The 26,968-nt window shown below is 52.9% G+C and overlaps 5 protein-coding genes; 3 read left to right on the forward strand and 2 right to left on the reverse strand.

The window, feature by feature from the left end:
• The first annotated feature begins 10,400 nt into the window (after positions 1 to 10,400).
• Positions 10,401 to 10,781, forward strand: CHC_T00003604001 (hypothetical protein). The gene has a single exon (XM_005714446.1). The coding sequence runs from the start codon at positions 10,401 to 10,403 to the stop codon at positions 10,779 to 10,781; it is 381 nt and encodes a 126-aa protein (XP_005714503.1).
• A 6,860-nt stretch (positions 10,782 to 17,641) lies between these two features.
• Positions 17,642 to 17,794, reverse strand: CHC_T00003605001 (hypothetical protein). The gene has a single exon (XM_005714447.1). It carries the CDS (start codon positions 17,792 to 17,794, stop codon positions 17,642 to 17,644), a length of 153 nt encoding a protein of 50 aa, XP_005714504.1.
• A 1,002-nt stretch (positions 17,795 to 18,796) lies between these two features.
• Positions 18,797 to 20,781, forward strand: CHC_T00003606001 (hypothetical protein). XM_005714448.1 is given in 2 exon segments: positions 18,797 to 19,987; positions 19,988 to 20,781. The coding sequence occupies 1 exon segment, from the start codon at positions 18,797 to 18,799 to the stop codon at positions 19,985 to 19,987; it is 1,191 nt and encodes a 396-aa protein (XP_005714505.1). The 3' UTR covers positions 19,988 to 20,781.
• A 2,842-nt stretch (positions 20,782 to 23,623) lies between these two features.
• CHC_T00003607001 (hypothetical protein) lies at positions 23,624 to 24,649 on the forward strand. Its single transcript, XM_005714449.1, has one exon. The coding sequence runs from the start codon at positions 23,624 to 23,626 to the stop codon at positions 24,647 to 24,649; it is 1,026 nt and encodes a 341-aa protein (XP_005714506.1).
• Positions 24,650 to 24,971: 322 nt separating this feature from the next.
• Positions 24,972 to 26,027, reverse strand: CHC_T00003608001 (hypothetical protein). XM_005714450.1 is given in 2 exon segments: positions 24,972 to 25,166; positions 25,167 to 26,027. The coding sequence occupies 1 exon segment, from the start codon at positions 26,025 to 26,027 to the stop codon at positions 25,167 to 25,169; it is 861 nt and encodes a 286-aa protein (XP_005714507.1). The 3' UTR covers positions 24,972 to 25,166.
• Positions 26,028 to 26,968: the final 941 nt, after the last annotated feature.

Raw genomic sequence — 26,968 nt, forward strand, 5'->3', positions numbered from 1 at the left:
CAACGACCGGGACGGAACCACGGCGGAACCCCCGCGAATTTCGTGTGCCCCGGACGTAGGGGAGGCACGGGCGGCGACGATCGGTGAACTTGCTGACCCAGCAGCGGCGTTGCTTGGGGAACCGGAGAGCCGTTCGGTGACGGGGGCCCCCACTTCCGCCGAGATCGTTAAGAGACGAGAGGGACGGGTCTTCTGGAAAGCCCTCGGCGGCGAAGACGGGATGGTCACTTCGGGCGAGCGCCCCGCGGAGGCAGGGGGTGTCGAAGAAGGACCCTCTCCCGGCTCCGATGAGGCGGGAGGAGGCACGCCGGCCCGCGACGGAGGGTGAGGTGTGACCATGATGTTTTTCGGAGCAATACACCCTTTATTAGTGAGAGAAGCCGCGGAAAAGGACGCGAGAGGAGAAGACAGGACGGCGATGATGGAACCACGAAAGCAGGGGCGCGAGCAACGGCTCTCCACCGGGGTCATACGGCGGAAAGACACCGGTCGGCTCCATTACTCACCGCCGTCCGGTCTAAAAATAGAACGAATTACGGAGGGCAACCACGGCGGTAGGAGCTCTACGGGGCGGTCCTCGGCTCAGACAGCGGTGCACCGGCCGCTCCCAACCCTGGTTGCGGACACCTCGCCGTTAGTGAGGTCACCGTCGAGACGCCCCACCAGAACCGCGACTCCGGCGGCGAGGTCATGTCGGTGAGCTGATGTGTATCTACTACAGGCGGCGACCTCTTTACGCCGTACGAGAAGTCAGACGACGTGGCGACGCGCGAGGAAGCCGTACGTACTCCCGAGCGAAGGAGCCTCGGTTCTCACCGTCAGCAAGAAACTACCTCCGCGCTGCCAGAGCGCGGATGGCTGGCTTCTTCTCCCCCTTCCCGTGCGCGGGGAAGAACGAAGTTTTCCAACGACGCCCACGAAGGTTGCTGGCATCTGCGTTGCGGCGACCTCGGCGCCTGCCTCCGTCGCGCGCGCGAAAGAAGTAGTTTTATCGCGTCCTCGGCCAAGATTGAAAAGAAGGATCGCTCGTAACTACCGCGACCCTACGGCAGTCGAGGCCCGCGAAGGCCCCTCGCCCGGCGCCAGAACACGGTGCGCATCCTGCGTGCTCTCGCGCGACGCGCCCAACGCGCCGACTATCGTCGCGCCGCAAAACGGAAGGGACGTGAGTGGGAATGTGTCGTCAAGGGGCATGACCACGTCATCGGGGCGGAAGGACAACCCCTGTGGCGCTGACCTCCCAATGTCCCCGGGCGAAGCTCAGCTGTCGCTGCCACGCTGATCTCGGACAAGTGCGAGGAATGAGTCGCAACCCTATCGATCGCAGCGGCTGCCGACGGCTCCCGTAACGTCGCTGCTGCCGTGCCGCTGCCGTTACGACGACGTGCACGCCGAGGCACGCTCGAACACCCCTCGCCATCTCGGCCACGCTCGCGCACGAGGAGGCCCTATCGCTGCGCTCGTTCATGCGTCTGGCCACCAGCGTCGGTCGCGCGGAGCCGCTCGTCGACTGCCCGCTCGGCGCGAACACCCTCTCGCCCCGAGAGAGGCCTTCCATCCATCCATCACCACGCGCAAGGAGTGAGCATGAAAGAGATGTCCGTAAGGGAGAAGACGCGATATCGGAGGTGTCAGGTGAGGCTGAAGCGGGTGAGCGGGAGGAATGCGCGGACCCGCCGCGCGCGCAAAACGAATTTGGTCAGTGCATGAACGCGCACTCTTCACGGACTGCCCTGCGAATTTTTTGCCGGAAAAATTTTCGCGGGAAAGCTTGCCATTTTTTGGCGATTTTTTGGGAACGTCAAGGGGGATGAGGCGCACGCGCAGCGCTGGACAGCCACGCGCACGCAGGGCGCTCTGCGCAGGCCAGCGTGCACGTCAATGCGTGGGAGGAGCTGGCATGGCGGTCGTTAAGCTGCGAACGTAGGTCTACTTGGAGTGAAACGGGGAAATGCGAGTGCCACGATGCTGGAGGACAGAGGAGACGCGGGATCCGGGCACGACTGGACGAGGAGCTCTACGCAATACGGCGGCAACGGACCCTGACCACCCGCGGCCTGGTCACGTGGAGCGGTCGAATTCGGTACCAAGCGCCGATGTACCGTGGCGTTGCAGACCTCGGACGACGCTCAACCCTCCCCTCTTCTGAGAGACACGTATTCCACCCGAGGGTGGACAACAGGCATACCGGATCGCATCGGACACCGATACAGGCCCTTGCGGCCGCACCACGCTTCGAACTGCACCCCGCTCGCGTCGTGCAGTAGCTCGCAAAAAGGAGCCGCGACGTGCAGAAAGGCGGGGGCCACTAAGGAACAGCGCGAGTGCGGAAACTCTCGCGGCGGGGCATGGACGTGCTCCTCGATCCGACCACGTATCAGCAGAGCCGTGAATACTTGGTGTGTAACACCACCGACGTTGTTTTCGACGCCAACACCGGCGCTTGCGGGGAGGCAAACAGGTAGCACAGTTCGATTCGGTCGCACACTTGTTGCGCGAAATCCGGCCGTCTCGCTTCGAGGGCAGACAAGAAAGCTCTGGGGGAGGTTTACGCAGGAGGACGAGACGAAGGGGAGAGAAAAGTTGCTCGTAAAGTCTCCAGGAATCGGCGTAACCGGAAAAGCGCATGGAAGCAGAGAACGATGGCGTCTGTTTTTCTGATAGTCTAAACTTTCCCATACGAAGCCCATGCTAAACCAATGCATGCATGGCGATTTACCCATACTTGCACGAGCAGAAATTTCCCAAGTGTTTCCTATGCGGAGAAATGCGCCATGATTGCGTGGACGTGCATGGCCTGGTTCATGGGATTGCATTGGTAATTTGCATGGGCTTTCATGGGTTTGCATTGGCCATGTGCATGGGATTGCATTTGGAATCTGCATGGGCTTGCATGGGATTTTCCATGAGCTTGCATTAGACACCTGAATGGGCTTGCATGGGATTTTGCATGGGATCGCATTGAGAATGTGCATGGGCTTGGAAGGGATTTTTGCACGGGTTTGCGTTGGCCATCTGCATAGGCATGCATTGGCCATATACATGGCCTTGCATGGGCTTTCTGCATGTGCTTGATTTGGCTATTTGCATGGGCTTGCATTGACCTTTGCATAGGCTTGCATGGGTCTACTGGGCGGTTTTCTTTCGCTCTAGCCGTACAGGTTTCCTCCTTTAGTTTATGCTACGAGCATAAACTAGAGGAGGAGACTTGCATAGTTTACAACACTACAATACAAGACCCGAACGTCGAGGCAAATCTTTTCGCGCTTGCAGCTGCTGGGGATGGTGGCAATCGCGAGTGGAGCCCGCCGCCCGCTCCGCTAGTACACTTTTTTGGCAGGAGGTGTCGTCTGCTTCTGGCTATGGAACGCCGTTCGCGGTCTCTCGCAAAGCGCTAAGAGTGGCCGGCTGGAGCGGGGCCGGACAGCTGTGGGCGGCATCATGCACTATAATGGTGCACGGCGCATCCCAAGATCGTTCCAATGCTGACATGCTAGTGGCGCACCAGCAAAGCCTTTGTTGCGTCAAGTCAAGTCGAATTGAACTATTGAGTCGGAGAAACTTTGTTCGTGCCTTCCATGACTCTCTGCGTCGGCCACGAAGACACTCCATGGAGTGTTTTCGTGGCCGACAACTGTGCACAGTTGTAGCAGCAGGGGGCTACGCGAAATGCAAAGCAAACGTCAAATCGCGAAAATTTCGACGAACATAGAACTTCCTTGTGGTTGTCGATAGGCGTACTAAAAGAGTCAGTAAAGAGTAGGGTACACTTGTGAGACGTGCAAAGAGTCCGCCAGATGGAGACCTCACTTACCTTTCATCCAGTACGCAGTCCAGCAGACACACAATCGTGTCTTCCTCACCGTGACGGTTGCAAGCAGTGCATGACTAAATGAGATTGTGTTCACACACTTGAAGTCTGTCAGCAAGGACCTGGGCTGACGCCGTAAGTTCAACAAAGACTCTCTCGTAGTGAAAAGATCGATTTGTACGTACCGTGAGTTGTAACAACTGGCTATGAATTCTGAGAACGAAACACCAAACTTCGAGAGTCTCACACTTTAGCATTGACCGTTAGCAAGGAAACATATGTATTCAGCATAATGAAAGCACTTGATCGCTAAATCAATTTTGAAATGAATGCTGCGAGAGTACGGGAGAGTCCGCTTCGAGTCATCTAGATTGTAGCAGCTCGAACCATGTGTAAATATTCTAACTCCAAGTCCATAGCATAATCAAATGCGTCAACGTCCGGGGGCGCTGGATAGCTGATTCCACTTGCAGTGGCCAGTCGACGGAGCGTCGCAGGATTGCACAGCCTGATACATACTAACTTGATATGTTTTGTTGTGCACCTCTACGCCACGTACAAGGCTGTCTATTACACAGCTGAGCGTGTAGCGTAGAGGTGCGAAAGAGACTGCATCCCATGCAGCCTTACTGGGCTTGGTAGTGCCTCACGGACGGTTTGTTCGTATCGTACGAACACTGACGTCCGAGTACCTGTTCGTCTCTGTATGCTTGGCGAAGTCGCTTCAGGGGCCCATGCGTCATCCCCACAAGCCAAAAGCGTAAACCGATCGCGCTGGAACTAGCGCTGTCGGCCGTGCAACGCAAAGCTCGCGTGGAATGGCCACCAGCCGCCGGGCGATTTCAATAATACCCTTGAATGAAATCATTTTCGGCAGATTACTGTGCCAATCAAAAGGCACCCCTCCCACGTTGTGGACCTCAAGCAGATCATAATTATCTTGCTCAGTTTTTTTGCCACTCACCGGCAAGCCCATGTGGAAGAGCATCAACAGCAGGGCCAGCTTATTCACGAAGCTTGTGCCTGCGCCATGCACCACGTTTCTGTTTGTTGCCCGTACTGCAGAGAAAGTTTCCCAAGGCAGGCCTACCTAGGAGCCCACAAGAAAAAATGCAAGCAGGCAGCAGTAGATGAAGCTGAGGCACAAGAGGCTGACGCTTCTGACTCACCGCCACCCGTGAAGTCTCGTCGTTTGCGTGGGAGCTTCCAACTCACCGGTCGTGCCTTGCAAGAGTGGTATGAGGATAGGATCCGACTGGCAGCGCAAGATTCGAATGTTATCCTGCCAGCCGCCGGCCTTAGCAAACCTTTTTCGCCCCATTTTGCACTGGATGCAACAGGGCAGGATGAACAACAGGCAGAGGCAACCGCAGCTGATACGTCAGGTGTAGAGGAGTCGCGAGCTGAGTATGCGACGAAGGAAGAGGTGGTTCACGCACTGCGAAATGTGGTGCTGGAGATCGGCGACAAAGGTGGTGATCTACAGGAGAACACAATCATTAATCTCCTCCAACATCAGTCATTTGATGCAAGCTTACTCAGGATCGGTTTCGAATCTATTCAGGAAATGCGCCAGAAAGCAGAAGAGGACGCTAAAGGCTGGCTTGCGGATCTGAACTTCAAGCGGCAGACCATCTACGACCCCAAGAACTGCAACGTGTATGGAGTTGGCTGGTTCCGCTCGCCAGTCGATTCTCTCAGGCGCCAATTTGCAAAAGCTCGGTCACACCAGCTCTTCTTCGATCCATTCATAGAAACGAACCGCGCCAATGTAAGAGTTTACAATCACACGATGGGCTGCGCTCTTATAGAAAACGTGGTTCCTCTGATAAAGGACTTCATCATCAGTGGCGATGGCGGTGGATTCTGGATTGATAATTACAGCTTCGTCGGAGCGATTCAAGCTTACTCAGACAAATCATGCCAGACTTTGAAAGTCGGATCTCACTCCTTTCTGCCTTTCCATATATGCTCTCTGAACATGACTCAGACGATCCGACAGGGGCTCATCTCCAACGGCGACACTATCGTTGCGTACTTTTCAGTTGAATTCGTGCGGGCTGCAATTAATGTTGCCAACTCTACCGGCGATGACGAGGAATATTGGTGCTGCGAGGAAGAGGAACAGACTTTTGAAATGCCAGAAAGAGTTTCAGTCCAAGAGCGGCGATTATCGAAGAGCCGTGTATTTCAGGCATCAATCAAGGAGGCCTTGCTTCCGCTTTGGGATGTATCGCGCACTAGAATAGTCGTAGCAGATGGAGAGGGAAATGTCCGAAAATGCCACTCTGTTCTAGCCTCATATGTTGCGGATATGCCCGAAGCATCGGACGTGGGGGGCACGGTGCACGGGCACTGCCCTTGGGGGTACACTGCGAAGCTCGATCTTGCCTCGGAAGAGCCTTGCATTCCACGTAATATCTGGGACACTGTGCAGCGATTGAATAAATTCAAAGTCGCTGAGCAGGCTTGTGATACGGCGAGAAAGAAGTCTCTACAAGAAAACATGAGACTGGTGGGCGTGACGACGGTTCACCCTGCCCTTTTGAAGTGGCCGTTCATGGATCTAACCGAAGAACTGGCACTGCTGAGACTGCTGCGTTTTGAAACATTGCATAATTTTTTCCTGGGTTTATCGCGGACTCTTAAGGTCTGTGCGAGCGAAATGTTGAAACATCCATTGCTAAGCACGACAGAGCTGCTGAATTCCAAAGGAGGTCCAAGAAAGCTCAAGTCGGCTAGAGTCTACGTATTGAAAAGATGTAACGTGTTTCTAAAGCGTATTCAGGCAGAATCGCCCTGCGTGGGGCTTTAGTTTGATTTCACGAAGTCCGGGACAAACGATGAGCTCTCTGGGTTCTTCACATCAACAGGGATAGTTGCCATGCTTGAGGCCAAAGACCTCGCCGGCATTGATCAAGTCATGCCATTCGTCTTTGCTCTGTTGGACAGGCTTCGTGGCACTATTAATAAGTCTCCTTTGACGACTGTTTGCGTCCTTTATCAAGAACTGGTGGCTACAGCTACCTCCCGCTTCTCGGAGCCTGGCTTCACCGCAGTTGAGCTCGACGCGCTCGCCGACCAGATCTCAAATTTCCAGGACAAAGCAATCGAGGTGTTTGGCAAGTACCAGGCAAGTGGTATGGCATTTCCGAAATTCCATGCTCTTCGACACCTTGTCGCAGACATCAAGATGTGTGGGAGCTTATCAAACTACAGCGCGGACTCGTACGAGGCAAGCCACAAACTGTTTAAGACAGCATATGACAAGACTTCGAAACGCAAAGACACCAGGCAGGAAGAGGCAATGCGGCGCTTGGTGCTTGCTCAAGGAGCTCAAGAGGCCAGTGCGAGGTCGATGAGCACCCGGATGCTTCCGCTCAGGGAGGACGTCATCGAAAAGCTAATGGGTAAGCGCAGAAGGACGGAATCACTCACAAAGATCAGACAGGAGATGGTGCGTGAGGACGCTGCAGGCTTGTCTGGTGGGAGCAACATAATGATGTGGGCAGAGATTCATGCACATGAAGGTCCATGCGGCAGCCTTCTCCAGCACTCAGGCGAGCTAGGACCCAACATTGCGGTGCAAGAACTTTGCGAGGATGTCGGAGGTCCCGGACGTTTGCAGTGGTATATTGATTCAATCCAAGAGCAGCACAGGCCACTGGCTGACTCTGTTGTGCGAAGACCCGCTCCTGCATCTCTTGCTGGCCGCTCGTGCCCAACTTTAAAGGGCTGTGAGGCGCCTGAGAGCGGCGCTGGCGACTTTGAGATTTTAACTATGGACAATGGAGACAGAGAGATGCAGCGTGCCGTCTAGTCACACAGCTACTACAGCAGCAAAGTAACGAGACAGGATAATGTCATGATTGAGGAGAGTGGCGACGATCCGCCGGGAGGCACTGGCGGAATTGTGCCTCGAAAGGTCTACATTGCAAAAGTACTGGCTTTTATCGCTATCAAAATCCCGCGACGGGGTCACCTCCTGGCTGAGGCATCTGTGAAGAGAGATGACATCGAGATTTGTTTCATTCGGTACTACGATCGTGTTCACGGGGACGAAATCGATGCCGTTGACGGCGCCTTGAACTGCGTGAAATTTCGTTGGGCTGTGAGGGGAGAAGATGAAACTGTTTCTGCAGGAGCACCTGCGTGCGAAGCTGAAACGTCTACGGAAATGATAAATCTCGCTTACATTGATGTGCAATATGTCGGCTCAATCCGCGGCTTGCTTTACGTCGTTCGTTGCGATGATGAGTTGAGAGGCACGAGGTCGCAACCATCCCTCATTCGCAGTGGATGGGAGACGCATCGATTCTACATCAACCGATTTAAGCAGCCAATGCGTAAGATGAGGTACTCCACTGCAGACCAGCATGATCACAGACCTCACGACCCGTAATGCTCCTTCTACTTAATCGCAGCCTTAGCACTGCAATCGGAACCGCTGGGACAACTCTGAGAATACGGACCGCTCGTCAAAATCTTGAAAAGACACTGACTGAGTCAATCGAGACAAAGAGCGTCCCACAATGTCGATCGTGATAAAGTGTTTTCATGCCTCCCCGCTCAAGAGAGCTGATGTAATCAGGATGCAAGATTCTTCAGAAAGCAAAATGCCTGGCAGTTGCAAAAATCATACACACATGCACCTGCGTACACGTGAGCAGCCATAAACATTTGCCCAACTGTTCTCAAGCTGCACACACAATCCCATTCCCTATCGCATTGCCTTTCTCGCTGTGACCTTTTACGCAATAACAACTGTACCACTTGTAGAAGCTCGGTCAACATCGCTCCGCGGCACATCCACAGAAGCCTCAACAAACCATTCCCGATTCCCGCATCGCCTCCCTCCTTCTTTGGTCTTACTCAGCGCCAGCAAACCATGGCCCCCGCGCACCCCTCCTCTCTCTCCCCCTCCTGAAACGCACCATGTCTGGTCTCCCCAATCGCAGCGACAAACCCCGAAACCCCCCCGTTCCACACTCATCCTACTGTTGCTTGGTACAGTACTATCACTCGTGCCAGATGCGAAATGCTACCAGTATACACACGCCCTCAATTCCTCTAGATCACTGCCGCATGTATTTCTCCCGTCTTTCTCGACCCACACGTCGCGCCTGGACGCCACCCGATAGACTCGCAGGAAAAATTGGAAGGGCTGAGAAATTTGTTATCTCTATCCCGCATGTGAACCGGGCAAACTTGGATCGCATTCACTCAGCGCCGTCGCGCAGCTTTTTGTAGGCTTGTCTCGACTTCCTCTGACGTGCCGACGCGCTCGTCGCGTGCGGCAATGGTCGTCGACTACAGAAGGGCTTCAAATAAAACTTTCAACTTTACTAGCGTAAATTTGACTATAATGTTTCGCAATTCAACTATCGCTACATAATTCTGTAACGGTCATGAGCAATTTACTCCAGCAAAAATTTACTGCCGGCGTAAAGCTTGAGTTAGTGCCTCAGGCAGGCGCAATTTTCTGCGGTGGAGTAGTCTGGCGAGGACGAGTACGTACGCAGCTTCGCCAATCCTCCTGAGGTCTGAACCTCAGGTCCGTCGGCGCACCACTGTTTCGGCCTGCCTGATGACTGTGGGACACCGGTGGGGGAGGCTGGATGAGGAACCGGGGTCACCGGTCCGGAGAAGCAAGCGATTGCGGCGTGGCCTCGCTTCCGAGACCAGAACCGTGGCTGATTGTGGACTTCCCTCAGTGGCTCATAAAAGGAAAAGAGCCAACCGCGGAAGCCACGGAATCTCAAGCCATGAGCCCGAGAGCAGGGAGGGAGATGGTAGCGCTCTCGACTTGAGCGCGGCGATCCCGACGCGGCTAGACAGTGAAATCGGGCCTCTGGCCACCAATGTGGCACTTCACTCGCATTCTACGGTCCCCAACCTCAGTCGCGCTACAGATGTCCTTCCCCCGGACCGAAGTTCTTCGCCCCCCGCTGTTGTCGCCGGAGCGTCGACTGGCGACACGGCCGCGGGTGTCGACGCAGCTGTACTGCAGCGGCAGATCGCATCACTGCTCAACCGTGAGAGAGCGAGGGCTGATGAGCAACACATTTATAGGCAGACAATGCAAGAAGTGAAAAAGCTACAAGGTGATAAGATCAATTCGTTAATGATCGAGGTTGCTCGGCTGAATGCGCAGGTGATGGAGCTCTCGCATGCCAAGGCTGCGTTGGAGGTTCTGGTTGCAGGTTCATCTCGTGGAGGACGCCAGGCTGCCGCCGCTGCCGAGCGCGCAGTCATTGCGACCAAGAAGAAGCGTCAAAAGGACGAGGCATTCCTTGACACAATCACCCCGCTTCAACGCAACCTTGTCGTGGTGATGAAATATGCCTCGGTTGACATTGCGCGTCGTTGCATGCGCAACCTTACTCCGATGGAGCAGTCGCCAGGAATTGCAGCCTATCGGTGGGTTCCCTCGCCTCTGAAAATCGCTGAAGGCGATGGGCTCGGACCGCTGGGAGGCGGCACTCGAGTGGCGGTACCACCACTCGATGTGGCGAAGCTAGTCATTACAAACGGCGCACTTCTACCGCCGCAATTGTCTCCTACCATTCTGGCTCGCACTGCATACAAGATGGCTCTCAAAAGCGGATCGCTTACCAGTGCTCTGAGAGCAGCATCCAAGGAGGACATTTCGGGCGCATGCATCTTCAATGGCATTCAAGGGGCATCTAAGCTCTCTGCGGAGGTGGCTGACAAGGCGTCGTCATATATGTCCAGCCTCAAGCGAACGGTTTGGACCAGGGTGGCCAAGGTGTGGGACGTCAGTTGTATTCCGGTTCAAAACAAGCTGAAGAGTGCCTCAGTCGACTACATCATTCATGCTCTGAACAATGCTGCTGGCGAAGACGTGAAAATGATGGGAATTGCGTTTGCAGATGACGACAGCGGCGGGATCGACAAAATTATGCGAGCATGTATTGACTGTATTACCTCTGGTAGCCTAGACCACTAGCGTACAGTGGTGCCGCCTGGGCATTCAGAGAGCGATAATATTGGAGAGAGTGGCGTTGACATCTTGTTCGTTTTTGACACCGCTCGGGATATTTACAAGGAGTGGGCTGGACTACGATTGGGAAAAGAGCGCCTCAGGGCTGGCGTAGCATCAATTTTGACGCTCGCCCGCCTCGATGCCTGGATGGCGACGCGCTGCGTAATGCAGGTGGCACTGGCGAGGACAGCGCTGGGCATTGCGACAAAATTATCCGACGATGGTGCAGAGGAGAGCGATATACACTCTGCGTTGCTGAAGGTTCTGAGCAAAGGTGGAGTTTCGCACGCCATGTTCACTGACGTGCTTTCACATTTGTTACCGAAAGCAACGCTGGGTATTCACGAAGCGTTGCGCGAAATAGTTGAGAGGGTTGCTCCAGAAGAGCTGGAGAAGACTCTGATCTCTGATGCCAGCGGGGAGACTTTTGAGCATGCAAACGATACGAGGGAGATAACTTTTTCGTACGTCTGCCCGTATTCGATAAAGGAGGGCAAGGACTGCGACCGCTTCGTTCTCAGACCTTCAGCATTCAAGAAATATGTCTGCGATTGGATCGGAGATGTGTGCAATGGCTTTGTGGGCGTTAGCGAGCTCACGTCTTCCCAGTTTGATCCGATAAGTTTCGACGGCGAGGGGTAGTACTCAAACCTGGAGGCTTGTAATAGAACGTAAATACTAGTGCTATACCGAAAAGTTCGAATAGTACACAACAATGAATTCCCGGCGATCCGTCTGTCTGTGCCTCCCCCGAACAACCAAGCATTTCTTGCGCTAGCATGTTCAACGTAAATTGCGCCGCGCCCCACATCCCGCACTCTAAGAACGACCAGCAGACGGGGGCAGTGACGGTGTCTTCTCATACCTTAGACGACGTCGAAGCCGCACAGCATGACCTGGACGAAGCAGATGAGCATGGTGCCCAGCTTGCCCACATCGCGAATCGTAAAAAAAATCGGCACCGAAGCTCAAAGTATTGTTGAAGGTCGCTCTATGTGCGTGAGAATGCTAGCGGCTACAGGCACGATTGTGCAACAGTGCAGGCGGATGATTTCAAAAAATCCGGCATGTCGTAGTTGTTTGTAACATATATCGAAAAACAGGTTGACGTTTTCGGTTGGCAGGTAGTCGGGGTCGGACACCTCTTTCCTTTCCCACACCCGAGCTCGCCACTGCTCATATATCACCATGCTCGACGCTCCGATGTTCCCTAATGCCGACACGCCTTCCATTGCCACAGCTACTCAGCACACACAAGTGTTAAGGTACTCCCAAGAATGATCGATTCGAGCCTTTTCTGGAAGCTCATCGTCGTACAGCCATAGAACTTGACTACGTTGACCAAAGAAGAAGCAAGATGAAAACGTTCAGTTCCGTGAACGAATGAAATACTACGTTAAGATGATCAAACGTGGCACGAGCTACAGAGAAGATCTTCTTATCAAACTTCACAGCAGTCGCAAGAAAATGGTCAAGCCAACTTCAGGAGGTTCTTGAGTTCAATTTCATTGTGGAAGTCGACGGGAGGTGTTCCAACACTGCGGTTAAGCAGAGAGATAAGTACGCATCAAAAAGTAGATGGAGAGAGGGATCGAACTGAGGACCTAAGTGCGATTGGGGATCACGGTCATATCGCCGCGATGGTGAGCCTCGGCACACCACTGGAAAAGGGGTAGACGGGGTCGACATGAATGCAGTCCGTGCTGCATAGTTGTACGAAAACGCGATCGACAAGAATGACGTCAGCGCGATGGTCGCTCTCGGCTTGCTGTTGTAGAAGAGCGCAGAGGGGGTCGATAGGAACGTGGCTTGCGCCGTGTAGTTGTACGAACGTGCGATCGAAGTAGACCTGTGTGTCGACGCGATATACAAGCTTGGCAACGTAATGAGGGATGGGAACGACGGAGTTGGGAAGGATGGAGCGCAGGCTGTCAAACTGTGGAGGAGGGTGATTGAGGAACAAGATCATGTCCATTCTATATTCAATTTCGGCACGCTGCTGGTATATGATGTGGAGGGATTCGAGAGAAACACGGCATAGACAAGTTCGAGCGTGCGATCAAGAAGGGTAATGATGTCGCTTCGATGGTCAGTCGCGGTCTCTTCCTTCACAAGGGCACTGAGGGAGTCGAGACGAACGCGGTTAACGCTGTACGAATGGGAGATGATGCATCTCGGCCTTCTACTGCAGGACGGCGCGGGGGGGTCGTGAAGAACGGGGTTCGCGCCTCAGAGCTGTACGAGCTTGCGATTGACAGGAGAAACAATGTGCATGCATTGGACAATCTTGATCTGCTGCTACACCACGGCACGGAAGGAGTGGAAATGGACGAGGTCCGCGCTCTGGAGCTGTACGAGCGTGCGCAGCGGTAACACTAAGTTGAATCTGGCTCTCCTCCTGACGGATGGAGGAGATGGGGTTGCAGAACGCTGCGCGGGCTGCGAAGCTGCTTCAGGATGCGATTGAGGAAGACGGTATGGTGCATCTTGGCACGCTGATGCAGCACGGGGCGGACGAAGTGGGCCGTAACATAGGGCAGGTGGCATGGTTGTATACCATGGCGATTGAAAAAGACGGAACAACGGAGTGGCTCTGCGTTGTTGCGGGCGCTAGTGGCTCAGGAGGTATGGAGAAATACGAGTCTCACATTATTCACGACGTGCTCGACTTGGACGAGACCGATGTCCGAAATCTCATGCGTCCCAGAGTTGACGCCGTTGCTTTTACGGTTACCAGCACTTTGACTGAGCTGCTGGAATAAGATTTTGAGTCTCACTACTGACGGATGCCTGTTTTCGAGGATAAGAGTGATAATATTGTGGGGGTGGCAATGTTAAAATCGCTGTTACGCAACTGGCGAGGTGGGCTACGCAATGCCGTGGGGAAGCATGTTTGTTTTCAATCGGATGTTGAAGGGGAAGCATTTCGGGGTGAATTATCGGTAGAGCTATCGGACGTTCGTGGGAAAGTTGCTCAGGTGCAACCTGCACCAGTTTTACGACGAAAACAGGGCAGAGTGACACTGAGAGGATGCGGGGGATTTATCGGCGGTACGACGAGGTGATCAACCTGTATGACGCTGGGGAGCTAATGCGCTGGATCGGGAGGTACTTGCGGAGGGAGAACGTGTCGGCGAAGAGCAGGGACAGGATGGAGGGCGAGCTGGACGAGAGGCAGCTGTACGAAGGGCTCAAGGAGCGCGGAAGGGTCGGCGGAGACAAGAGGTCGACGGCGTTGCGCGCCACCAACTCGGCGTGCGTCTCGATGACGACGTGAGGGATGAGCGCGCGATCTGGCGGTGCAGATCGGCTGTCCTATCAGCTCCCCCTGCACTTTGTGCACGAGCCAGCCTCTTCTCCGCGATCAACTTTGCCGGCGCGACGGCAGCGGTGCGCGTGTGGGGCAGGCGCACCGCGGGCGTGGGGCACGTCTGCGGGGACGACGGAGTCTTGGGCGCAGCTGTCACCGTGCGGGTGGAGACGCTTCTGCAGCGCGAGCTGACGTCCGGAAGTGGTAGAAAGCGGAACAGGAGGTTACGAAGAGGGGGGAGGCTGGGCTGCAGGAGTTGCAGCGCCCCCTGTTGGCAGAGGAGCGTCGGAAATTAAATGCTGTGGCGGGCAATGCCTCGACTGCAGCCACGTGTAAAATTGCGCAGGGGAGGAATTTTATTGAATTGCAAGGGTGGGCGGTGGGCCGATACAGAAAAGTTCATTTATTTCTCTAACATTATACTCTGTTTTTATTTGCACTAATCAAGGTGAGGCCAATGCACAGGGGGGCCGATACTGTAGCACGAAATCGTCGGATATAAATTGGTTGGAAATTTACTTCTGGCACCGCCAGAAAGGTCGGTAGTCGTGCGCACGCAAAGGCGGGGCGATGGAGAAGGGGTTTCAGCAGGGGTGGTGTGCTTCGGTACCACTCCCCTGCTACCCTTTTCTTTTGGTCGCGAATTCAATTCTGCATGAATACTGATAATAAATAAATAATTTGTTGAATTTTAAATAATGTTTAGATTAATACGTAAGATGTAGATTAATACATAAGATGTAGATTTACACAATTTTAATGTTTGGCAGTGTCCTGCTGCCAAATCTCATGAAGATTCGAACGTTGAGACGTTCTTCGGGCAGTACACGGATCAAGAAAACGGACTTGGCAGTGAGCGGAGCAGCTCAAGACCCAACGATCGATTTTACAAGTCTGCGGACAATGGGGCTGCGAAAGAGGTGTCAACCAAGTCTTCTCGAAACGGTGCGCAAGCTGAGACTTCCTTCGTACTGTAGACTACCCCCTTTTCAATACAAAACGAAAATTCTGGGTTGGTTCATCCCGCACGAACTCCAAACACTCTCAAAACGCGCCTGGGTTTAAACAAAATTACCATTTACTACTGTAGTCCTCAGAAATTACTCAACCTCATGTTGAGTAAATTCATGTCATGATGACTCTTCGACGGGACTTCTAAAGAACTGTTAACGGGGGACCGACGAGTCCTCCATGTAGGGCAAGGGTGCTGGGATAGCGGTTGTACATACTGACTGCACTGAGGGTTGCGGCGCAGCATCAGATCAGATATCGATAAAACGGATTGTATCGCACTTTCGGGCAAAAACTAAAACTTGGATTGAATCCGCCATGCGTAGCCCATGAACACACATGCACACAAATGCCTGCATGAGCTCGCATTGAACATATCTGAATTGGTTTGGCCATCATTACCCCATGCAGACATGGACTGTTGCATGGACGGTTTTATGGAACATGTTTGGCAAAACTAAAACTTGGATTGAATCCGCCATGCGGAGCCCATGCACACCAATGCCTGCATGAGCTCGCATTGAACATATCTGAGTTGGTTTGGCCGCCATTGCCGCATGCAGACATAGACTGGTGCATGGACGGTTCCATGGAACATGTTTGGTATTGCATAGGACCAGGCCTAAGCAAATCCCCATGGAAAAGTTATGATAACCGCTCCAATTGTGAGCATGGGCTTGCATGGTCTCTGCATAGGACATTTTAGAAAATCAGAAATACAGACGGGGGCGAGCAGCAACGAGGAGCTGCAGACGGCACGCGGACGAGTGCGGCGGCTCGGCAATGACAAGCCGCTGCAGCGAGTTCAGAAACGAGGCCTTAGTCGCAGGGCAAAAGAGACAAGGAGGTCGTAACGATGAAGGGAAAGGACCCCCCCCCTTACTCACGCACGTGAACGAGGACGTTCACGCTTGAGGGGGGGGCCGTGTAGCATAACCGCCGGCTACTGTACTATACATTAGATTTAGAATTAGATCTAACGCTGTAAGGTACGAACCTTACAGCGTGCGCGCGCGCATACCTTACAGCGCGCGCGCACCAACACGTGTACCATACGTGTAGCACACGTGTGCTGTCAGCCTCGACGGCTGACAGCGTTACAGTGCGGGCCGGCCCGCACTGTCTACAGTAAGCCGACTACAGTACAGTCCGCACTGTACTGTAGACGGTTAATTAACTTGTACAATAAATATAGGGAGCGACCGCCGGCGGAGGGGACGAAGACAGGCAACCCTCCACCGACGGTCGACCACCCAGCTTACTCTACTCACACCGCCGTTCCGCGAGTAGTTACCACCGAGCGGGTAGTGGACGCGCGCGACACCGCGGCGAGCTGCGATCCGCCTCCGCCCGTCAGTACCGGATCGTCAACCGGTACTGCTCCGGGGCGTCGAGGCGTCGATCCGCTCGCCTACGCGCGCGTCCCCGCCGACCACGCTCTACCACCCGCTACCGGCCCGCTTCCGGTGGCGTTGGTTGGTTCAAGACCCTCGGTACGCCGATCCGGGGTCTTCCGCCGAACATCGCGAACACCCCTCCGCCGTGTGTGGGGTGTTTATGCGACACTTACTTAACCGTACGGTAAAAGGACTAGGGTAGGAAGTAAGGGGAGGCGTGCTTGCCTCGGTTTACCTCCAGCCCGGTGCCCCCCTATCTTATACCCCCTAGTAGGGCGGTGGCACCGGACGAACTACAGTAGCTGTACATACTGTAGCCAGCTTACTGTAGCTTACGATAATAAAAATGACTACTGTACTAACCCACCGATCGGTCGCGCACCACGTGTACACCTGCACTAGCTGGTGCCACTAACTACACGTGGACTCCCACGTGGCCACATCTACCCGTGCTGGCCACGTATGCACCGTATCGGTTAACATCTTACTACTGTACTTGGCGAGGCCTCTGGCGCCCGCCTAGTGCAGTAGCGCCACTTGGCAATTGTACCACACCGTCCACCCTGTTGTAGGATCAGCTACATGCGTGTGGCGTTCTGACGTCCTCCGGCGAGCGCATCCTCGGCCACGACGTCCACTGCGACCTCTAGGGCGTCCCCGGGAGGGTGTTGGAACCGCTCGGCCGCTATGGGCAGCAACATTGCCTGTGAAATCTCCTGTGGCTCTATCGATACCTGCATGTGGGATGGCACCATTCCCAGAATGGTTTTGCTGCTCAATACTTGGTTCATTTGTCGCATTGGGCTCGGGAAAGCCAGAGGGAAGATCCGACGATATCACGGTGGCCATGCTGGGGGACATGGGGAGGTTGCCGGTGCTTGAGGCGAAATACTCAACGGTTTTGAGATCTTGAAAATCGAGCGTGCAGAAAAAAGCAAGCGGAATACGTCCAAGCTTACAGAATAAGTCTCGATAGGGCGGAAACCGAGTAAGGGGCTGCCGAGTACCTCCCAATTTTCGGGTCTTAGGGTGACCCCACCGCGCCTTGCCCAAAATCGCAAAAAGCAGACAGTTGTCCTCCGATAATTGTATCTACTATCTTTTAATCAAGCTGCGCTTTGGGGGAGGTGGTGATTCAGAGATGAACCCCACCGCGCCTGTAACACGATACATCTATTCATATTCAGGGTCACCCCAATTAGGCTACAAGTATGTCGTAGAAATACATTTGGCGCAAAGAAGCAAGCTACTGCACGCATCTGCTCCACAATTGGCGGCAACTTTTGCTCGTCACTTGCCCGCTCTCCATAATATGTAGGCTCCTGTTTGGGAATTATCAACTCGGCAAGTACACCACGCTTTCAATTCCTATTATGGACTCTGGAACTGCGCTCTCAGCAACGCACAGGGCAAGATTCTCCTCGTCTGACCACCCCAGTCCCTTACCCTTTTTCCTCACTCTTACTGCCGAGTCATCAGTCCTAGTAACCACCTCAGCCATTGCCTGCACTTCTCAGAAGACGAGAAGGAGGGAGAAGATGGGAAATGTCCACGAGCGAAGGCTGCACAACACTCCTTTTTGCGTCCCACACTATTGATGGGACTTCAGTCAAAACAGCCCCAATGCCATTTGGAAGAGCTTTGGTGGAGCTGTAAGCACATGAAATTCAGATGTTTTCTGTACCGTTACTATAGAACGAAGCTCGCCCAAACGGCGCTTTGGACAAAAATCTCGACCAAATAATTTTGGTTTGGAAAAGAATCCCTCCCAAATTCTAAACTTTAGGACAAATGGTGGCGCGGTGGGGTTCAAAATTTCTTCCATCGGTCCGAACTTTAGTCCATCGGTCCAAACTTTAGTGGTTGGAATTTTAGGACAGAAATTTTGTTGGCGGTGGGGTCACCCTTATGCACAGTGAAGTGGACATAAGCCCCTAAAATCAAAAATCTATAGTTTTTATTATGGCCATTTTAATGGCCATATAGAGCAATAGGGATATCGGAGAGGGCCGTAGCATACGTTTTAGTACCAATGGTGTTCATACAATTTTCGTTACAATACTGTGACGTAAGAGAAATTTTGTGTTAACGAGTAGCAAATTGATCTGAGGGATGTAAACACGGCCTTAGGCCCTGTAAGTACTAGAATAGAAACGAAAACATCGTTCCCCCCCCCCCCCCCCCCGCAGTTTCAGGCGTATACAGCATCTCGCGGCCTGCCACACTCTGCAGTGAGGAAGATCATTAATACTAACCTCGTAATGCCGTTGGATTTCTTTGCGAGGCAACTTGGAGCAGACCGCAAATCCTCTGCTGATTCCCCCATAGAGGTCGAAGAGACCCAAAGAGAGTCTGTTGAAAGCCTCGGGAGCGCCAAGACTACCCGAATTCCACAACCACTCCTGTATCGTATTGCAAAATTACTCATCCTCACGAGCGCAGTGCTCTTTCTTTTATCCTATCCATTTCAGCTGTCGACTTTCAAAGATTCCTTTCAGCATGCGTACCGCAGGTTCACGGCTGTGAAAATCTCAGGTCAAGAACAGAAAGAATGGTGTACTTTTGCAATCATGTGCGGGACCGGCGACACCGACACCGTATCCGAAATGCGTCCATTACTAGTGAGTGCCATTCTGCTGTCCACATGCCGCCTACATTTCATTTTCTTGACCGACGAAGACGGCGCAGGACGCGTCCACGAAATGTTTGCAAAGAATCTCACCACCGCTGACAAGCCGATTAGGGTTGATATCATGGTTATCTCAACAGAATGGATTGACGAGAAGGCTTTGAAAATCAAACTCGATCCCCATGGTCACCACAGTGGTTCATGGGGTACGGGGAAGCTTTTGTTGCCATGGATTCTCCAGGATCTCGATCGTGTTATCGTTATAGACAGTGACATGATTTTTTTGGATGATCCTGCTTCCCTATGGGCTCAATTCGATGATGATGGCACTTGGGCATACAAGATGCCTCTTTTTGATCGCTCGAAGTCGTCGAACATATGCTCTTGCGTTGTCCTCATGGACATCCAGAAAATTCGCCAGGTTCGTGCTTATCCGGATCTGTTTTCAAGTGTACTGCACAGTCACCCTGAATGGCGCAATGAAACGTCTTTGAACTATGTTCCTCCTCATGGCGACCAGGGTGTCTATTTTGGGCTTATGAAAAGCCATCCTAAACTTGTGAATTCACTAGATGATCGCTTTAATGTGGATCATTGCCATGGGTATTACGGTGCGTTAAGAAATTCCTCTTCAAAGATGGTTTCGATTTTGCACAAGAACTGCGAAAGTAGACGTCATGCTCTAGATGCGGCAGGTAATCTATTTTTTGACTTCTATTCGGCGTACAAATGGCAGTGGCTCAAAGGCCTGGAAGACACTGGTTACCCTGTTACCGTTAACATGATATCACATGAGACTTCCCGAAATTCGTCGACCGTTTGACTGAATGTGAGTGTCGAGATGATCACAAGTCATTTGAGTGTGACTGTTGAAACTATGAGCACCCATTCCTTCAATAGCTACCGCCCTATTTGGTGGATCGAGCAGGATTAGCGGCTATATGACGGCAGCATAGAATTCGAGCCGAAGTGACTTGCACGAGTCGCCGCGAAAATGCAAATATTGCTCGCCTTTACTTTGTCATCAGACAAACTAGAAAAGCATTTGAAAGATGCGTTCGTTGGTGGGGTTGGAGAATGAGACTAAGCAGGCGACTGGCATTCAAATGAACAGTTTCTCATTAGTGGCACAGACAACAATGCTATGCTTTTACCGGCAAGCTAGGCTGACAAAGGCTTGAAAGTCTTATGGCATTTGAGTCTTCAGCATGAGAGCTTTTAGAAGAGAAACTGGCTGAAAGCCGCCTGCGAAGCCTTATGTTCCCAATGCCGATATGGGACTACTGTACAACAGACTATGTGCCTCTAAAAAATGTGTGAAACTGTTCGTTAGGCCACCAACAGTGGCCTATGCCAATGCATTTCTCCAAAGTGGGCAACCAGAGCGTGTCTATACTCAAATTGAAAAACTCCGCAGTCCTCAGAATTTAGTAGGATTGCTAGCCTCGATTAAATCATCGGGAACAACCTAGAAGACAGATAATCTTTCGCAGATGGGTATTGTTTGAGGCAACTGTCGATAACGAAGGGCTTGGTGCCCATTAAGTGCTAGGGTTTCTTCGCGAGTTGTGAAATCAAAAAAAGATGTAAAAGACTTCTCCTCTTTGCGGCGGATAAGACACACTTTTGGTGTCATCGAAAGTCCTAGTTATTTATAGGCACTGAAGGTTTTCACCGTTACAATCGTGCCTTGTTCACGGCGGAGGAGACACCGCACTCGCTGGTTGGATCGATTCTCTTCGGAGACTTGAGCTAGTTTGCAGAGGCCCATACGTCCTTCTTAACAACTTGCCCTTTCCATTGGCACCTAAGTCTTCGCCATCCAAAGTTCCGTCAGTGTGGAACGGAAAGCGCCTCTTTCTGGGTGGCGTGCAACTGTTCGTACGTGGTGATCTGTTCATGGGGGAAAGACAATTAGTGAGATTGGGAGACCTACGCAGCGATTGGCTTTGAAGAGGAGAGGAAGACATAGAGATGCGGGTTTTCCGTGGCACAGCGTCATGGAGCAAGGGCGCTCCAGGTGACAGCGGCGGCTTAGACCCTGAAGTGAATTTGGCGAATGGAGATTTAGATGCAACTCGTCGCCGTTTAGGAGACGAGAAAGGGTCAACTTCTGGCGGACGGTCCAGGCTATGATCTGGTATTGATGGACTACTGGGGGTAGGTAGATCAGTCGGGGCACGCAAAGCTGGCAGTTTGTGCGGTGCATAAGTGGGATTGGGAACAATAAACATCCGGTCAAGTATGCCGCTGTCATTCACAATTTCATAATGACCGCAAAATTCAAAAACCATGCTGTCGGCGTCAGGCGTTGCTTCAAGCTTGATGTCGGTGGTGACGGGGGTGCGGATGATGACGAATGGAAGCGGGATTCGTAATGGTTCCGATTCCGGAGCACGTTGATTGCGCTGACAAAGAGTAAGGATTGCACGAGCCTGTCCTTTCAGCTGAGACAGCTTGCTATGCTTATCAGCGATTGATTTCCGAAGGCGGACCACGGATTTATAGATGACCATTGAGTTAGAAGGTGAGCTGCCTCGAATGTTTGATTGCTCTGCTTGAAAGCGCAAGGGAATTAGGTGATTAGTGCCAACCCAGGTAAGGGTTTTGTCCTTTCGGGTACGTCTGATGGCACCGACAGACTCGAGAACCTTAAGCGAATCGTAGAGACGGCGGCGGATATTTTTGCCCACTGCGGCCAGTTCATCTTCGGAGACGACAAACGCAGCACCTTCTACTTCTGATATGGCCTCGTTTGCGAGTTCGGAGGCGATGTCAACAGAAGATATTCCCTTGTTTGAGCGCAACTTTTTCACGAGGGACATAGAAATGGCACGCAGATTCTTGGTTGCAGATAGAGTTTTGGAAATGTCGCGGCGGGTGGGGACGGTGGAGGGTTCAGAGTTGGAAGACATGGTAATCTCCAACGGCCATGTGAAGCAGGGAGACTGAGGGAGCGGTAGCAGGGAGCGAGTTCCTGCGTGGTTTTGTGGTGGAAGGAGAGAAGGAGGGAAGGAGGGGAGGAGGGAAGGAGGGAAGGAGAAGGAATGTCGGTGTTGGGGCTGTGACAGTATTGTTGTTTGCAAGGCTCACTCTCGCAATGACCGCTGGAATGGGACTAACTACATTCGTGAACACTTAGGGCCGCGAGTGGGAGAAAGGGATGCACTGGAAGTCACCAACCTGATAAAGAGCTTTGAACAGTATGGATTTTGCTCTTGCAGTTTGGGATTTGTATGATTTCGCGCCAAAATTGCTCCTGTAACAGCCGAGTAGTACTTGAGGTAGCCTTAGGGATGCTGCCGGGCCTCTCGCTACTGAAACAGTACTGTACGTGTACCGTACTGAACAGTATGACAGGATGATGAGGACAGTACCAAGGGTATTGCATACTGTGCAATACTGTACAGAAGTTGTGTTTTTTCTATGCATTTACAGTAGATACTTTTTTTCCTCGAGAGTGGCCGCGTGTACATTCCGTATTGGCCAATTCTGATGCCGTTTTTGAGGTCTACAGTACGCCCTGATTTACACAATACATGAATACAGTATCGCAAGCAATGCGGCTACCTGATAGCTGACTCGAACAGCCTCGATGCTTATCAATACTCAAGAGTTTTGTTGCTCTTTAGAGATAACCTACTGCAGTAGGATATCCTTAGAGCACCCCTATCGGTTTGGCTAAATTTGGTGGCTAAAAGTGTAAAATTTTGCGTTTGCATATATATAACATTTCACATTTCTGTGCGCAACACTATCCGTTTAGGAGTAAATTAAGCCTACAGGCTTAGTAAGCCCCCTCAAATGCCTGACCAACACGATCCTTCTTTGTTTTCTTTGCTCGTTTCAAATATCTTGAGCCCTTTTTTTGTTTTTGCTGTTTGCTGTCTCTTTGCTGCCGTAGCTTCCTCTCTTTGCTGCTTTTGAAGTCGTTTAATGGGCTGAAAGAGGCTTAAAAAGCCAAGAAATAGTCCACCCAAGGGTAGATTTTGTGGGGCAAAGTACAGGCTATAGAGGAAATTTTTTGTTCGGAATTAACCCATGTCCGGAATTTCCTCTTTCGAGAAGGGTACTGTAAAGGGGGGGGGATAATGCAACTCTCGGACAACGCTGCCACTATCCGGACTGCAAAAATATTTCAAAAAATGTATGATTCTTGGGCCAAGACGCTTCTCGACCATAGAGCACGCCACGAATAGCGTTTTAATTGCAAACCGTGTGGATAGATTTAAAAATAAATCTGCTCAATGATCAGAACACGGAATGTTACATAAAGCGAGATACGGCAGATCTTTCCTCTGCTGTAAACAGCAGGTGCGCCTCTGCTCCACCTCAGTTTCCCTTTGCATCTCCAATCCATAGTGAAGAAGAACATTTACCGCGTTTAACCGCACCCATCCACATCCTCTTCTTGCCGTTGCCGTGGTGCTCACGCCGCTACTGCGCACATATTCTTGCGATGCCAACCCACGCTTTGTCATTTGTCAGCTTTCAGCCAGTTCTGCCACCCCGCCATGCTCGACAAACTGTTCAGAAGAGGGCGCGCCCACTTTCTTCCTGCAGCTACTTTGCCCATATCCCGCGCGCGTGTGCGACCCCACCGCCATCACCACAACCAAATGACACCTTACCCGACATGAAAATCCCGGGCACCCCCTGTTTCACATCTCGCATAATGGCATCACCAATGCCGAGCGACCGACGCCACGTCTACTTGCAAGCAGCCGCGGCTGCCACAGCCAGCTATTTGGCCGATTTCCAGCCCGGCACCTCTGCTCCTGTGTCTCAAGTCACCCTGCTTGTTCCGCAACTTAACCCAGAACTGGACGTATATGACCGCCGCTTCTTACTCAGCCTGGCATGGGCTGTGCTAGATGTCACAGCTTTCTCATGCCGTTTACGAAGTCGAGTCCTGATTCAAGGAACCGGCGCTTTCGGTGCAGTTCCGCTCTCCGTTTCTGGCCTCCGAAGAAACTTCGACGCCGACTTGAACATGTCCCAGGAAGCATGGACTGAGAACATCATTCGTTCAGGGGCCCTGGAAAATGTGGATGACCTTGATGACCAAGATGATATTGTCATCGTTGTGTCCCCCACAAATGCAGTCTCAATTCCGGTCATCGATAATCTTACAGATATGGTCGCCAGGGCACGCGGAAGACCAGTGATCCTACTCAACCCACGATTGGCGGACGTTCCGAGTCACAGCGGCGTAATGCAGGTAAGTGGACGTGCGGAACGGGTCCGCTTCTTGGAAAACATAGACCACATTTTTTATTTGCGCTTGCTGTTTAGCGCAGGCAAAGTACGTATTCTCCAATATCAAGACAAACTCTGTCGACGGCATTCCTACCACCGTTGCATTGCCACTGACTTTTTGCCTGACGACTTCCCTCTGTGTATTGCATTTTCCGCAACAGTCGTACCCTCTTCGCGGAATCTTACATCGTGCGTACCCCGGGCAATGGCAGGTCTGGCGTTCTGAGAATGAAGATACCAACTACCGTCTCATCTCGTCTGCACCCGAGCGCCCTCTGGCAGATGACATCACTACATCCTTCGCACAAGATAGATATGCCCAACAGAAGAGGCGTATGGAGAATACAGCCGCCTCTGGGTCACCTGCGTCTCTGGAATCCCTCCTCGCATCGCCTGCAGCTTTTGCCATCATTGCAATAGGCATGACGTTAGCAGTTGCTCGTTTTCTCGGCACAGATATACAGCTATTGGTTAATGGCACGCTCAGAGGTTGAGTCATGCATCGCGAACCTAGCAAGTGAATCGTTTTCAGGAACACGCCTATTCTGTTTTGAGAGACGCAAAGGACTAAAAACAAAAATTTAGGGAGCAAATCAGGGACAGAACCATCGCCTAATCGGAAACTAAGCATCGCGGCGACAGTTAGTGAGTAAGTACTATACAAGTAAGCACCCTTACGCATCGAAGGGATGCGCTCTATGACCCAGTGGCTCGAAAGGCGGAGGCGATTATCGTTTGATGCATCATGTTAGGTCTATGACTTGGACATCATTCGCATCGGGAACTTTGCCGGATGGTAGAGACGCCATAGCTGAAGGTGCATGCGATGGTGCCTCCGGAGATGACGTCATGTTTGAAGCGGGTTTGGAACTTGCGGGGTTAGAAGGTTGCTGAGAGGTAGAGCTATTCGATAGTCTGCCTTGCGGCGTAGCTTTCATGATGGCAGTGTCTGCAAGCCCACGACCAGATGGGGGCGGGACGCCATTTTGGTTCGGCGGCGCCGCAGCGGCGACCATTTGTGAGTGACTGGCAGGTCGAATATGTGTCCCAAGTGGAGCAACCGAGCCTTGCCCCGCTGCAGCAGCGGATATTTTTTGTACAGGGGCACCAGCTTGCACCATGCGTCTTGGAACAGTGTGATATTTTTCAAGTCGAAGCCATTCCGATACAGCTGGTGGTTTGGTTTTCTGCGCCCTTCTACTCAAATTGGATGACAAAAAGCGGTATCCAAGCGCGGCCATCTGTGCGGCGAAAAATTGCGTATGACTCCAGCTGAGAAAGTAGAGATCATTGATCGGGCTGCCATCTGGCAAGTCTTTGTCGACATCGCTGGTGCCCGTCCTCATGGTATCCAAAGCCTCCTCCTCGGTGGATGGCACTTTGAACACGGCTTTAGTGAAGAACAAGGAAGCGCCGCTGAAAATAAGATCTTGAGACCGGGAAGCCACCTTGAGGACGGGGCTGGTTAACTCGCACCTTGTGATGTTGGCCGTTATCGGTATAATCTGCCTCTTGATCACCTTCTTCTGAACCGCGCCCCGCAATGGAGTTGGGCCGTTGCCCGTTGGCGGGTGTGCCGCTGCACGCGTAGATGGTTTCGGCATTGGCTGCAGAGATGCGGAATTCAGTGGCGCAGAGGCTCCATTCGGGGCGCGTATGATTGCGGAGTGCCGCAAATCGCTAGTGCGCGCGGTTCCTGTCTGATTATTAAGAGTTGAATTTTGAGCGACATTTACGCCTCCAGGGCTGGCGGTGTTCGTAGTTGGCAAGGTGGGAGATGACACAGTGGGAGATGACACATTGGGAGATGACGTTTGCACAGATAAGGCACCGGTGCCTTGCCGGTTCCGGAGCTCCTGAAGCGCATCGAGGTTCATCTGACCCGCGCGCCTCGCCAGCATCTTGTGCTGATACTGCTGTTGAGATAAGCCAGGATGGCTTTCCGGGACCTGCATTGGCTGCTGCATCGGCTGTTGCATCGGTTGCTGCATCGGCTGCTGCATCGGCCGCTGCATCGGCCGCGCGCGCTGCTGAGACAGTTGGCGCAAGACCTGAAAAGCCTGAGCCTGCGAGATGATCTGGCCCTGCATGGCGCTCTGGCGCTGCAAGAAGGCGATAGTGGAAGCGATTTGCGGGGTGATAAGGTTGGCAGTGGGGTTGTGGGCGTGCATCGGAGCGGCGGAAGCGGGCAGGGGTGGCGTGGGCGGCGGTGCGGAAGGCGGCGGTGCGGAAGGCGGCAGCGGCAGATGGGGTGCGGGCTGAGTAGCGGGGAAAGCAGTGGACTGGGCGCGAGCGAGGGCGAGGCTCTGGGCGTGCAGCGCCTGCGCGCGGTACTGGGTGGCGTCGGCGGCGAGCGACGCGGGGTGGGCGGTGGTCGCGGGCGGTGGGCGCGGCGGCGGCGGTTGGGTCGGGGATGCGAGATGGGCGGCGGCGGAAATGGGGCGAAGGGTGCTGTCCGGGGCGACGTAGTGTTGGGTCTTGCAGTGCTTGAAAAGGGTTCTGATGTAGGCGGCGTTGAAGTCGATGCGGTACTGCGCGGCGGTGC

Source organism: Chondrus crispus, genomic scaffold (genome assembly GCF_000350225.1).
Source record: "Chondrus crispus Stackhouse genomic scaffold, scaffold_2, whole genome shotgun sequence".
NCBI classification, from domain to species: Eukaryota; Rhodophyta; class Florideophyceae; order Gigartinales; family Gigartinaceae; genus Chondrus; species Chondrus crispus.

Coding starts and splice junctions, on each gene's coding strand:
- CHC_T00003604001 (XM_005714446.1), top strand. CDS start 10,401: ATGGCTCTCAAAAGCGGATCGCTTACCAGTGCTCTGAGAGCAGCATCC.
- CHC_T00003606001 (XM_005714448.1), top strand. CDS start 18,797: ATGCCGTTGGATTTCTTTGCGAGGCAACTTGGAGCAGACCGCAAATCC.
- CHC_T00003605001 (XM_005714447.1), bottom strand. CDS start 17,794: ATGCGTGCAGTAGCTTGCTTCTTTGCGCCAAATGTATTTCTACGACAT.
- CHC_T00003608001 (XM_005714450.1), bottom strand. CDS start 26,027: ATGCCGAAACCATCTACGCGTGCAGCGGCACACCCGCCAACGGGCAAC.
- CHC_T00003607001 (XM_005714449.1), top strand. CDS start 23,624: ATGCCAACCCACGCTTTGTCATTTGTCAGCTTTCAGCCAGTTCTGCCA.